We start from the raw sequence: 14,362 nt of genomic DNA on the forward strand, positions 1-14,362 counted from the left end.
CTCAGACACAAGTGTGAACAGTGCCTAATGGAAGTGCCTTCCGACGCGACAACTGGTGCTACTAGTTCAAAACACACAAATATTTGTACCAAATTGTTGACTGTTAAGTACTGCTCCAAAGCAAGACTGTGGGCCTTATATTAACAGTCTTACTACTGCCGCACTGTCACATCAGCTTTCCACATTCACTCCACTTGTGTTGTGCATATTTCAACCATTGTATTATAGATCGGCTTTTACATTTTGTTTTTGTACACCTCAGGTATATTTCTAGTAGTTTGTACATTTTACAGTTATATCTTTTTTAATTCCCTTTTATTAATGGAACCGTGTATAATCAATCACGTCTGATCCATTTATGTACAGATCCAATATTATGTGTGGTGTTCATAAGAAAGCCGTTTATCCAATTAAATGTTGACTTCTGAGTTTTATTGATAACTTTGGATTCATTTCATACCCTTTGCCAAGGAATGATGTGATTAAAAATCCATCAAATTAACATTTTTCCCTCCTTGTATTTTTATACACGGGCCGCATGATGCAAGACTGCAGCACTAAACAACAGGAGCCACACCTTTTGAGTCACTTGCGAGGAGGTCACGAGCACAATACAGAAGGTAAAGGCCTCTTTTGCTTCATATGTAGCTCATTAATACAACCTGCTGGCGTGTTGTGGTATAATCGGCCTGACTGAATGATAATCGCAATTGCGCAATGTAACTCATTGTATGAGCACGTCTGGTAATTGAAAGTCTTGAGCAAATCGAGTAAAATAACATGCAACCACATCATTTTGGGTGCCATATTGCTGATTTGATTTTTTGTTAACAGCCCAGTTTCTGGACATTCACCAGCTAATCAGAAGCCACGAAGGCAAACCACCACCTACACTCATTAACACTTTCAGAGCTCAATCAAAACTTCTTAACTTGAAGAGTTCATTTAATTTTGTTACCATACTTGTGACTAAAATTACTTGTATCACTACCCCATTCAAATGAGTTCAAATTGCATTAATCGGCTCCAACACCCACTCATGGAGTTTTTTAGTAATTGTTTCTTGACACAAGCAAAAGTACAGAAATAAACCAACAGGCGGCTTGAAACTTGGAAACTTTGCGCACTCATGAGGATACCACAGTATTTTTGATTGTGACTGATTCCCCATCAGTATCTTTGGAAAAAAGAATCCAAAGTGCCCGCCCCTCCTCCTCCATCTTGTGAGCGAGGTCTTTTGGGATGAGGTCCTCCTGACGCTCTACTTTTGGTTTTGCCCAGAGAGGACAGCGCAGGCCCTACAGGAGGCCCTCTCCTGACGAAGGAGGAAGAAGCAGAAGAGGAGAACGATTTCTGCAGTTCCAAGGCAAAGTGATAGTCATTGTGTTCGGGCATCTCCCACGCCGGCACGTTCTGGCCGCAGCGTTTACACTTGAGCACGTCTTCCGCGTTGTCCACCCCATTCTCTTGTTTTTCATCTTCATGTGTTGGCTTTAAAACGGTTTCTGTGTTTCTCTTATGGAGGAAGGAGAAAATGCCGGCGCGAGGGTCTACTGGAGCATCTTTACAAGGAGTCAGAGAAAAAGCGGAACAAGACGGGGGGGACTTGGTTTGCTGCTTGTCAAAGAAAGACCGAATGGTGGTGGGCGTTTTGCGCGCGGCAGGGCTGGAGGAGAGAAAGAGTCGAGTGGAAGGCGCGTCTGCACTCAGGAAGCCTGCGATGCCCCCCGCCGATGCTGACGGGGCATCTGAGAATTTGCTGGCGGAGAGGTGCAGTAGCGTGAGAGGCGGAGTCCTGTGTGGCAAGCAAAAGCCCGTGGTCAAGATTTACAGCCAAGCCTACTCGAACATCTGAACTTGATTCAAGGTTCGTCACAGGTACACTAGCATGATGCATCTTTTGTTCAAAATCATTTCTTAAGTGTCAAATCAGTCATATTAATCGACATGCCCAATTGTGGTTACACTGAACCTACCACGCCGCCTGCTGGTTTCCTGCCGTGTTGAGGCTTTTGATGATGGCAAAGCTGTCGCTGGACAATTTGGCGGCGTCGTAGCGCACTAAAGCGCAACAGCGGGAGAAACCGCTCGGACGCTTGTCGCCCAGCTGACGGACGCCGACCGTTAACTGTTTTGCCACGCGGCCGTTCTGCAAGAAAAAAACTGGTGTGAGAAAGTGACTCTACATTGGCACTGTAAGCCATCTTCTTACCACTTCTCTGTCTTTGGTCAGCCTCTCCTCCAGCTCCAAAGCCAGCTGATGAAGCCAGTGCTGTACCTTCACCGAACATGAACAGAAATAAGCAAGTGGTCTTTAAAATAAGATCCGTTTGTGTGATTAAAAAGACACCTCAGTGCTGAATACCTGCTCTTTTGTAGCTAGAGATGTTTTCCCAGGGAAGTTCTTACTGCAGCCAATAGATTTTGGCAGCTGTCTGGGTTTCACCGCTTCAAAATCGATGCCCCGACACAAATCGTACAGCCACTGGCTGCAAAATGTATACGTATTTAATCCGATGCAATCAAGACGGGATTAGAAGGTTTCTCTTCATCAGACTTACCCAGTCTTCTCTCCAAAGTGCTTCCCCAGTTGGGCCTGAGAGAAGCGAGTCAGGTCCCCCATGTGCTCCACTTGCAGAATCTCTGTGATGGAGACCCCCAGTTTACCTCCCAGGTTGCGTCTGCACAAATAGAAAGGAGCTGCATTCCTAAGTGGAAGGCTCTCACTTGGTGACATCTTCACTGAAACGCACGCTCACATCTTGCTAATGGGCAGCGTGCTGAAAAGTTCCGTCACCGAGTCCAGCGGCAGAACAGTTTGCCGGTTTGGTTTGTTCAGACCGCATGCCAGTTTAGCCAGCACCTGCAAGAACACACAAGAATTGAATAGCACATATACAAATCAAATCAAATGTCCAGAAATGTAAGAAAACATCATTTGACAAAATCGTTGGAATTCAACTTACTTTGTTGTGCGAGATGCCGGCTGAACATTGGAAGCTCGTGTGTTGCTCGACAGCTGCCCTCATTTCCTCTACGATGAGGGCGCCCACCGTGAGCTGAAGTTCGGCAGAGTTGTGCGTCGGCATGGACGCCAGCCATTGCCGGACACCCGCCGACCTCTGCTTCTCTGTTGGACATACAGCACAGAGATATTAATGTAACAATATATTTAAAAGTGCATGTGCGTATGTTTTCAATATTCTGCTCATATCTACAATATTTGAGTTCTTCTATGAAGCACAAATTACAGCTCTGCCTACCTTTCTCCAAAATGGCATCCTCAGCAGCTTCTTCCTCTCCGTCAGATGAATTGTGAGGGTAACCTTGGATGCAGGTGGTCCTGAGCAGGTGAGGCTGTATTTGTTTGTCTGCCATGTCCTTCAGCCGCTGCTGGACGGCCGCTGTCAAGTCCATGTATGCCTCGTCAATGCTGGCCCGCTCGACCACCGCAAAGCGAGACATGACTTCGATCACTTCCACGCTGGCCTCCCTGTAACTACATAACGGCGGCGGGTTTAAATTGCCCTTCGGTGACATCGTTACTGTGACCACGCGAGCTCACTCACGGACTCAGGTCCGCCTTGCCGTGAGACTCCCGCACGCGTGCCACCTGGAGATCCGGGCACAGCTTCTTGGCATCGTCCACCCACATGTTCTTCGTCACGCCGTGGTGCCTGGCCTCGTAGCTCACTGCAATGATCCTAACAGGGCAGGTGACATTTAAAAATGGAATGGATCAGTTAAATAGCTATTTAGGGAAGTAGTTGTAACTCTAAGCAAACTACTACGCTAAGGATTTCAAGCAACACTGGGCACCACGGGACAGTGAAATGGTCCAGATGACATTTGTCAGCTGGATTGATCGTTGAAAAACGACATCTGTGTGTGTGTCAGAACCTCACCCGCCTCCTTTCCATGTCTTGTACTGGGCTACCACACAGGGCGTTTTCTTCAGGGCAGGATTCAGCCTCTGCTCCACTTGCACGTAGAAACAGTCCATGTCCACTAATGCCACCACTCTTTCCTTTCCGTACTCCATGACTGTTTCTATCAGCTATACGAACAACTTGACGTGTTTTGAACGTTTTAACAGTATGTCCGTGAACAACACGGCCGATACCTTTTGGTTTCCCGCAATTATGTGGCTTACATAACTGCGTCATCAAAAGTGGACAGACAACTGTTTTGGTCTTTGGCTGACGTAGTTTTATCGACCAATCAGCACGAGTACCCCCCCCCCCCCTCAAATATTAAACACTGTACAAGAGAATTTGATAACATTTTAAAAATGAATTGAAAATGCATAAAATAAAAAATTGCACGCGCAATGCTTTGCGTTAAGATTTTCTATTTAAATGCATGATGACATACAAATCACGTTTGCATGTCGTACGTTTGATGTGTGCGCGGTGAGGGGGTCACACTTGGAATGAAGGGAAATGTGTAGTTATTTCTTGTTCACATGGAGACAAAACGGTCAAAACCACCTGGTGCGAAATTTCGAAAGAAAATGAAAGACGAGGAAGATAAACGAGCAAAGGATGTAGTTTCGGCCTGCCACGGTGAGTAGCCTTTGTAGGGTTACAATATCAATTCAATCCATTCCTCTTTTCCTTTGAGGTGCAAGATTGATATAACCTTTATCAGATTTTATTCAACAAAAAAACATGCGTCTCTTTCATACATAGAGAACATACGTTCCGTGCATTAAATGGAAAAACTTTTACATACATCTAGTCTCGTCAGGGTTTGGTACCCCAAAATCTCTGGATGAGTCTTTGGGGTATCTTTTTTTACTCAGGCAGTTGCGAGCCAGCCCGGGTCCTACGGCAGGATGTGATAGGTCAGGTTTCATATGAGCGCAGTCTCCTTCAGCTCGTCCTCCAACTGGTCAAGTCTGACTCGCCCGTGCGGTTCGGGTAACATCTTTCAAAAGTCACTTAAGGCCACCTTTAGACACCCCTCCGAACGGTAAGGATTACGTTTGAATTGAGGTCTCTAGAAATGTCTCCATCTTTTTTTTTTAGTTTCCAAAAAGGGGCTGTCGAACTTGCTTTTGCCACTCGCCGGCAACTCTGCTAGCTTTAGCAATTAGCTTCGCTAGCTGGGGCACGTCGTGTCTGACTTGTGTAAGATTAAACCTAGTCAACTCTTTTAAGGAGTGAATTGATTTTTTTTGGTGTGTATCTTCCACTGTTGCAGTGACAGCTCGGGTGATTTTTACTTTACTAATGTCTCTGGGTTAGGCTAATCATGCATTTCCCCTATTTTGGCCTTTGCCGAGTGACAGCCCTCGTCAATGCACATCCCTTTGACGTGCTGCTAATTAGCGCCAACATGTACACTCACCCCGCCTAACTTTTTCAACTTAACACGATAAGAAACAGGCGCCGGGCTGGAGCAGGGCGTTAAAATGGCAATCCGACCCACAGTAACCTTGCTCATGGGCTGTCAGGCCACAAGGAGTAGATTGGTACGTTGCAGTTGCATGCTAAGTAGCCACGAGCAATTCAATCTAATGGCGCGCTGAGTGAATATTTGCAATATGGTTTCGTAAAACATGAACGTATACTTATGCTTTACATTTGAGAATACTAGCGCCTTTGCAACTCGGAAGGTCAGCGATGACACTTTGGAGAACGTTCAACATGTAGTGTGGCATTGCATTTTCTATCCAACAATTGACCTAGCATGCATCATTCCCTCCCCTTGTATTAAAAAATACATAATGATGCGTGCTAACAAAATATATACTTGTTCCCTTTTCGGTAGAAACAATGGCTGTTCCTCCCTCGTATGCCGATCTGGGCAAGTCTGCCAAGGACATCTTCAACAAGGGCTATGGTAGGAATTCACGTGTTGAAATCTTAAATTATTTCACCTCAGAATTTAATCAAAACGACTCTCTTCAGGATTTGGCCTGGTGAAGCTTGACGTCAAGACAAAGTCAGCCAGTGGCGTGGTAATTAGAGTATTTATGTACTCAGGCATCAGAACCACACTGTTGAAACTCATTGAAGACAAGTTTAATCTGTGCAAAATACATTTTAAATCTGGTTGGCATTCTTATCTCATTTTATGTATTTAATAACCGTGCTGCAAGTTGTTTTATTTTATTTTTTTAAACAAAGGAATTCAAAACATCTGGATCCTCCAACACCGACACCAGCAAAGTTGTAGGCAGCCTTGAAACCAAATACAAGAGGGCAGAGTATGGCTTGACCTTCACGGAGAAGTGGAACACCGACAACACCCTGGGAACAGAAATCACTATTGAAGATCAGGTAAGGGCAACTAATCAAGTGAAATCTAAAACACAATCTATAATGACAGAAAAGCACAATGAATATCAATTTATCCAATAAATTATTTTGTCACAGATCGCCAAGGGACTGAAGCTGACTTTTGACACCACCTTCTCGCCAAACACTGGGTATGATTATTTGACTTGAGGCGTTCATTGAAAGCGTCAAGCTGAATTTGCCTGCTGCCTCACTATATAATCTTGGCAACATGATCTACTTGTCAGCTCTGTCATGACTTGATGTCACTTAGCTGACCCTCTCCGGTCCAAATGTGTCTGCCACGGTTAACGATACTGTATATATTTGTGAACGTCATTGCGTATCCCTCGACAGAAAGAAGAGCGGCAAAGTCAAGACCGCCTACAAACGCGAGTACGTGAACTTGGGCTGCGACGTGGACTTCGACTTTGCCGGCCCCACCATCCACGGGGCGGCGGTCGTTGGCTACGAGGGCTGGCTCGCCGGCTACCAGATGTCCTTCGACACTGCCAAGTCCAAGATGACTCAAAACAACTTTGCCATCGGCTACAAGACGGGAGACTTCCAGTTGCACACAAATGTGTAAGTAACTCGCGCCGTTACGATAACGTTCTTAATCCCATTTCAATCGGCAAGTCTAATCCATTCATGTGTTTGTTTAAAGCAACGACGGAGCAGAGTTTGGAGGCTCCATCTACCAGAAGGTGAGCGACAAGCTCGAGACTGCCGTCAACCTGGCGTGGACCGCAGGCAGCAATAGCACGCGCTTTGGCATCGCCGCCAAATACCAACTGGACAAGGATGCCTTCGTCAGTGTAAGTACACCAGCGAGAGGGTGCTGAAACAAAAGCAAAGTTGTACAAATACTTCAACATGTCCCTTTCTGTTTTTTTGCAGGCTAAAGTAAACAACAACAGCCTTGTTGGCGTTGGCTACACCCAGACCCTTAGACCAGGTGAGCTGCCTCCATTCGCCGCTATAACTTTGAGCAAAAGTTTATAAACCTCCCATCGCATCGGTAGAAAGACATTTTTATTTAGCATATTCTAAAATGAAGGGTGGGGAAGAAATCAACAGGGATTTTTTAACTGCACCTGAGCTGTAACAAGCAGATTGACATCTGTGTATACAATTTGACCCACTAATACTGTTTGCCATTTCTGCCCAGGTGTGAAGCTCACCCTGGCCGGCCTGGTGGACGGCAAGAACATCAACGCCGGAGGCCACAAGCTGGGTTTGGGCTTGGAACTAGAGGCTTAAGCTTCGAACTCCGGAATATCAGAAGGAATTTGGCCTTACACATTACCCAACCAGCAAAAGTAGGGACATCTTGAAAGGGAGAGCGAGCGAGAGAGAGAGAGAGATCGGGTTCACAAAGGCTGCAACGACAAACTCTTGAGTGAGCGCCGCCGTCATGCCGGTGCTTTTTTGTTGCTTTCTACTTTCGAGAGTCTGGTGGCATATTATTTATATAACCGGAATGTCATGGTTCTTGTCCAGCACTGCCATCAATCCAATACAGTCCCAGTTGTGCATCACTGTGCCTGTGTGGCTTTGTTATCTTAGCAGACACTCCGTCTTTGTGTGGTGAGTGCTGTCCTCCCCGCTGTGATTTCTGTTTAAAACACCACCCACCGTCTGATATTCCTCAGTTTTAAAACTACACTAGGCTTTTTCCCGTTACTATTTAAATACAGTTGCAAGCCTCCTTCACGCGCACACAACGGCGTCATCACAAACCAGTCCACTCGGCCAACCACCACCACAAAAAAAAAAAAAAAAAAACACTTTGGGAGGCTCGAGACTGCTAGAAAGCGATGCCAAACTTAGCAAATGAAATGAAATGTTCTAGAGGAGTTAACTGTAAGTCTCCTCTCGCATACAAGGAGAACTTGGAGCTCCTTTTGTCTGTTACCTTTTCAATAAAGTCTCCAACCTACTACTGGCTCATGGGGTGTTGCTGCAAAACACAACTGATTTCCATTTGTTATCCGTGAGGACAGTTTTACTGTTTATTTCATTTACACAAGGATTGCATTAGTTGTATATCAATTAACATTGCCTACAGTTCTATATCAATTAACATTGCCTACATGTTTCACAAAACATGCCATTTATGAAGATGTAAAGACATTGAAAGCTATTTAGCGTTTAATGGCAATGCTCAGCCCGTCCCCTACAGTGAGCATGCTCAGATCGATCCTCTGGTCTTTGTGGAGCTTCTTGTTGAGAGCATCCAAAGTCCTGGAAGTGATGTCATCGGGGGCAGGATCCACAACCTTTCCGCTCCACAGCACCTTCACACACACACACACACATTGAACATCTGCTTCACGTCCAGTACATGGCGTACAAACTGCAGACCTACATTGTCGATGGCAATGATGCCCCCTTTCCGAATGAGCTCCAGGGACTTTTCATAGTATCCGTCGTAGCCGGATTTGTCAGCGTCGATGAACACAAAGTCAAAGGTTCCTGTTTCACCAGCCGCTATCAGTTCATCTGCAGGAAAAAGGTACAAATGTCAACAATTCAAGTGAAAGTCAACTTTCATCACAAATCTCTTACCAAGTGTTTGCATTGCCAACTGTAGCCTGACGTCGATTTTATTCTCCACTCCGGCCTGCAGCAAGAAAATATTGACACGCATAAAGTACTGTTCAGAAATGCATTATTTCAGCAGTGATGATCAAACTGGCGGCCTTTCACTTTAATCATCGCCCAGAAGTCTCAGCTTCAAATGATTCTGTGACATGTGCTCTAAAGAAACTTGGTAGATGATGTTACCTCTTTAAAAAAGGGCTTGGCTATCTCTACATAGATGTTGTTGTTTTCACATGCTACAACATGTCCATTCTCTGGCATGGCCAAAGCCATACTGAGCGCGTTGTACCCTGTGTACATTCCTGTTTGGGTACAAAAAAAAGATAATAAAACACAACCATTAAGAGGGATTCCGTCGTCAAATTCCTTGAGGATTGCTGGGCTGGGTGTAATCTCACCAATTTCAATAGCTTTGGTTGCGTTGATCAATTTCATGAGATTGGCCATCAACTGGGCTTGTTCGATGGAAACCATCATGGCGTTCCATTGGTCATCCAGAGTTCTCTGATATCAAAGTACAAATCATAGACCTCAAATGTCAAGAAATTAATTGAAAAGTTAATAGGACAACAATGTGAAAATTGAAACATATTGTGTCTGTCTGGCATACTGCTATCTAGTGGCTAATAGGTTAACTGCTTCAAACCACTAAGGGGATATTTTAGGTGTGTTCTTTAATTCTATTGCTTACCAATTTGAGTTTTGTGAGGACTGGGTGTTCCCTTAGCGAGTTGTTGACCACATACTGCAGCACCGGGTCATCCTTTCCTCTGCTGTGACTCTTCCCAACAAACGCGGACTTTCCCAAGCCTTCAAGACGTCACTGTCACTTTGAGTCACCATTCCATTTATACACAGAATAATAAGAAAACATTTACCTGTGAGGAGCACAGAGAGTCCGAGACAGACTAGAAAGTGCCTGCCTGCAGCCATGTTCTCTCGCCAAAGAAAGCATTGATCCGTTTTTTGTTTGACTCCAATGTCTGCGTTTGTTTTGACATTCGGTGCATTGACTTTTCAGTGTTACTGTATGCAGTTCATTTGAATATTTCAAGCTATATCTATCAGAGAAATTTATATTCAGTCTTTTATAGCGCAATCAACCACGTTGAGCGCCAAACTTTAAATTGCGGAACCATAAGTGATCATATTCTCTTTATGTTTATTTGAGAAAATAAAATATTATACATTTTGATTCGGGACCTTTGAGACGTCCATTTTATTTTTCTTCCTGAAAAAAGGTTGTAGGAGATCAGATGTTGCCCGAAGCTAGCGTAATACTAAATAAATACGCATCATTGGATAAATCCAAAATTAACAAAACAAAATATAATCAAGAAATAAACTAGTAATGACTTTAATAATAAAAAAACCCACAATGATTTGAGGGAGTAAGCCAATCGGGATCAACAATTACACCTGGTGCTCTCTGCAAGTGATTGGCGTCCGTCTTCCCAACACCGCGTGTCTTGACAAATGTTGGAGAGCCCCACAAACAAGAGGATTCAAAGGATTTCTCATTCGAAATAGGGGGAAAGAAAAAAACAAGACATCGAACAGCTTTCAGGTAGGCAACGTTTTGCTCCGTCATAATTAATGTTTGACGTTGGAAATGCGGAGATAACTTGACGACGTCTTCCGCCTTCGGCTTTTAATCATTTCTACATTTCTTTTCAAACAAACTAGCCCGTGTATTCATTAAGCTGCTTAGCTTGTAGCATGTTGATTAACGTAACTTCGATATGTAAATAAACTTAACATAGAATCGTTAACACAAGTTCACAAGACTTAGGGACAAATCTTGTTCAAGGCAACAACGTTTACAAGAATAACATCAGGTTCGTACATTCACAGTATAACTCATGCCGGCCCGCCGCCGGTCGTTACTGGGTCACGAGCTGAGTGAGCAAAACACTTGTACTAAGCGTCCACAGGAGGGCGCTCTTAACTAGTAAATAGAAATTGATGACGTTTGAATACAAAACATACAGAGGGCAGAACAATACTGCAGGCCCAGGGTCTGTTGAGCCCATTTAAGGTCATTTCCAGTATTTCTTCTTGAAATGTACAGTCTTGTAATGCTGCAATAATGAAAGTACCACACTTGTATGTCTTTTTTTTTTTTGTTTCTTAAAATTGTCCCCCCTGAGCAGTTCCCTTGCATTATCTGTACCAAATGTCTATGTTTTTCTTTTAACAGATCTTCAAAGTCGGTAAAATATAATGAGCAGTTCTTGAACGCAAAGATTGTTTGGATGAGCCGTGTTTGCGCTGCAGCTTCAAACTTGCAGACAGGCTCAGGGGAAAGTGGTGAATTCTGGGATGTGGGTGGAATGTGAGCTTTCTCCAAGGACACGACGCTTCCTCTATCTGCACTTTCATTAGAAATGCACAAACAAGAACACATCAGTGAAATGAGCCATGGCATGAATTGTCTGAGCAAAAAAAAAAAAGATATATATTGGACTTTGACGAGTAGGAAAGGAAGGGAATTTCTCATTGCTTTGCTAAAAGTCCTCTCGGTGAAAATGGGATGCTGTGTTTTGCCGCCATCTTTGTCTCTAACCCCCCTACTGCTTCGGGCCTCAGTTTCCATGACGCTAATTGTTTCTGCTACTTGTGCCAAGTACCAACTCATCCTTGCCACGTTCTTGCAGACAACCCCCGGTCCCTGGGCTGCTTTTTGTGTCGGTTTAAGCCATGAAAAAGCGAAGGAATGCGCCGCCGCCATCTGCACGCCAGCGTTCCTCCTCGCGGCCGTGACTGTCAAGAACGCCACGGCGGCACACGTCCTCCCTCGCCTGCTCTCAGAGGTAACAAAATCAACACCAGAAAACAAAAGTGACAACTTCTGCTGCTAATATGAAACAAAATAATTCAAGAGGTCTCTGTTTTGACGAAGCAGAGTGGGAGCACACTTTATATTTTAAAAAGCCGAATGTCGCTCTTTAATATATTCCGGTGCCAAGCATAGAATAATTCCCCCATCCCGATGACAGTGAACAGATTTCGTTCGCTGTCTAAAATGTCACTGCCGCTCTTATTTTTGTATTTTAATTTTTTTGTGTGGGTCTACGTATCATGTGGACGGACGGTTTGACGGTAATTCAAGAGTGAGCTAGCTGGGCTGAGTTTTAGCCATACCCAAATAATCTGGGTATTGAAATGGTAGAAAAAGCATTTAATGCTACACAGCAACTCAACCATACTGTTCTATACTATACTGTTATTCTCATGATCCAATAATTCTTTTAAAATTCGAACCCCTAATGTAGATCACAACCAAGTTTTGTTGTTGTTGTGCAAGCCTTAAGCGCAAGACTCAAGTGTTGTACATGTCCCAGGGAACTTTCAAACCCTAGTTTGACTTTGTTTTTGTAGTCTTTTCATTTGGCCAGCAAGCGACGCTGTTGTTTAGCTAATCGACACATTTCGAGAAAGGCTGGAGCCTCCCTCTGTGGGAGGCAATTTCACTTTCCTCTTGTTGAATTGACCTGTGACACCATCACAGAGCACACAGCGGGGCCCGTATTGACTAGCTGGTAACACCAAGCTGTTGTTGCATCTTCAGCGTGTTTAGCAAAAAAAAAAAAAAAAAAGATACTATGATGCGTTCCTAATAGCAGTAGTCACTTTGGCTGTGAGCAGACAGATAAGCAGGCATGAATATTTAGTGATGCTAAGCACAACAGAGAGACTGACAGACGTCTGGCGGCGCTCAATCGACACGTCGGGCATATGCGTCTTCTGTTTTGACAGCGTGACAAGTCTGCTTCGACGCTTCCGGAAGTGGTTCGTACGCGCCATAACGATTGTATTGACGCCGGCTTCACTCAAAGTGCGCCACGGTGCTGCCCTGCAGCTTTCCTGGGCCAACGTGTGTACACAAAGAGCGTGGGTATATGTAGGCCACGTGGAGAGCCGCATCACAATGAGCTTGTAAGGAAATATTCCCAACACCTGCTGCTTTTCACTCATGTAAACCGAGCTTTATTGAAGCTGCATTAGATATGAATGCTGAGGATAAGCCATTCAACCCCTGACGATCCTTTCTTTTGTGTGTTTGGGCCCCACAGAACAAAACCAGAGATCTTTCCTCGCATTCAAAAAAAAAATGTTCGCAAACAAACAGAAATGAATGGCAGGTGTGGTTGTTTGACTTACAAATCACCCAGAGCATCTATTCTATTAACCTAGAGTGTAAATAAACGCAGAATTGAATTTCCATAGATACGCGCGGTAAGTTGACAGTCCTCAAGAGATCAAATAGGCCGTGTGAAGCTCAGAAAATAGCGCTTGCGTGTGTGAAAGCCAAGAAAAAAAACAAAAAACATCACATCCTTGGAAACAATTACCCGGAGAACCTCTGCTCTTTATTTTGTGTCATGGGGAAACATTTTATTGTCAGTGTATCGTGTTTCTAACGATTGCAATAGCTATGTTAGCTTTTAATACTATTGAATAAATGTTTAGCTGATTAATTAACACTACTCAAACAATACATAATATAAAAAATTAAGAATGACGTAAATCACAGTCAGTTCTGTGTGAAGTATCACATGTGGGGGTGTGGAAACAATTAGTACTGCCTCCCATTGGAACTTGGAAGTCACAACTGACCAATTAATGCAAACGGGCCTCTTTTCAAATAAACGCCTCTTTTGAAATAAAAGCCCACCATGCTATGCAATGAACACCCCTGCCTGCCTGCCACAATATGATGAAATACATTTCATGTGGTCTCATTGACAAGCCGGCATTTTGATCACGTCAAACTCAATATTTGCCTCACTTCCTGTCCAGGGTCACAAAAGCCCCCCCCCCCATTAGTCTCCCGCTCATCTGACTGCTGTGTCCCACTGTGACCGCACTTGAGGCGCTAATGATAATGTTATAACCCAGACCAATTACCATGGCAATCAGACTCACTTAATTGAGTTGATTATAAGCTCTCCCTCTGTGATGACCCCTCTGGACTCAAGAGAAAGGGAACACAAAGAGACGGAGGGCGTGGACGCGGCAATGGAGTGTTTCTTCGGGCGTTGTGTGTCATTGCGCGACAGACACATGGGATGTGACTGTCGGGGTGTGTGTGTGTGTGTTGGAAGATGGCGTGTAAGCGAAGAGAGCAGCCCTTCAGGGACGTGTAAAAGAGTCGAGGGGTGGAACGGTGGCGAGAGAAATGGGGTGGGGGTGCTCTGTGTGTGTGTGTCCGTCTCAGGCTTGAGGTTCGGAATCACAACCCGGCCTTTGTAATTGACCCGGACACACACAACATCTGAAGTTAATCCAATCAGCGGGGAAAGCGCGACACTCCCATCCGCGCAAGACACACAAACATAAGGTCAAGAGCAGCTTGTATTAGCGCAATGATGTCAGGGACAAGTGGTGTGGATAATTGACTTTCAGCACGCTTAAAAGGCACACACACACACAGAGATGGAGATATGAAGGAAAGCAGCAGGTCCACT

General features: G+C 44.5%; 3 protein-coding genes across 3 annotated transcripts; 1 reads left to right on the forward strand and 2 right to left on the reverse strand.

Annotated features, from left to right (window-relative positions):
- Positions 1-410: 410 nt before the first annotated feature.
- Positions 411-4,175, reverse strand: polh (polymerase (DNA directed), eta). The gene is made up of 10 exons (XM_037272500.1): positions 3,906-4,175; positions 3,570-3,704; positions 3,264-3,499; positions 2,967-3,130; positions 2,760-2,863; positions 2,562-2,681; positions 2,366-2,489; positions 2,213-2,278; positions 1,977-2,149; positions 411-1,795 (listed from the first exon to the last, which is right to left on the reverse strand). The coding sequence occupies exons 1-10, from the start codon at positions 4,040-4,042 to the stop codon at positions 1,171-1,173; spliced, it is 1,884 nt and encodes a 627-aa protein (XP_037128395.1). The 5' UTR covers positions 4,043-4,175; the 3' UTR covers positions 411-1,170.
- Positions 4,176-4,862: 687 nt separating this feature from the next.
- Positions 4,863-8,227, forward strand: LOC119135116 (voltage-dependent anion-selective channel protein 2). The gene is made up of 9 exons (XM_037272478.1): positions 4,863-4,974; positions 5,776-5,847; positions 5,916-5,965; positions 6,135-6,287; positions 6,384-6,436; positions 6,642-6,869; positions 6,952-7,102; positions 7,185-7,242; positions 7,456-8,227. Exons 2-9 carry the CDS (start codon positions 5,781-5,783, stop codon positions 7,545-7,547), a joined length of 852 nt encoding a protein of 283 aa, XP_037128373.1. The 5' UTR covers positions 4,863-4,974; positions 5,776-5,780; the 3' UTR covers positions 7,548-8,227.
- Positions 8,228-8,420: 193 nt separating this feature from the next.
- On the reverse strand, positions 8,421-9,917 carry comtd1 (catechol-O-methyltransferase domain containing 1). The gene is made up of 7 exons (XM_037272479.1): positions 9,770-9,917; positions 9,583-9,701; positions 9,290-9,395; positions 9,075-9,193; positions 8,856-8,910; positions 8,656-8,789; positions 8,421-8,584 (listed from the first exon to the last, which is right to left on the reverse strand). Exons 1-7 carry the CDS (start codon positions 9,822-9,824, stop codon positions 8,432-8,434), a joined length of 741 nt encoding a protein of 246 aa, XP_037128374.1. The 5' UTR covers positions 9,825-9,917; the 3' UTR covers positions 8,421-8,431.
- Between the last annotated feature and the right edge of the window lie 4,445 nt (positions 9,918-14,362).

Source organism: Syngnathus acus, chromosome 15 (assembly GCF_901709675.1).
Source record: "Syngnathus acus chromosome 15, fSynAcu1.2, whole genome shotgun sequence".
Lineage (NCBI taxonomy): Eukaryota > Metazoa > Chordata > Actinopteri > Syngnathiformes > Syngnathidae > Syngnathus > Syngnathus acus.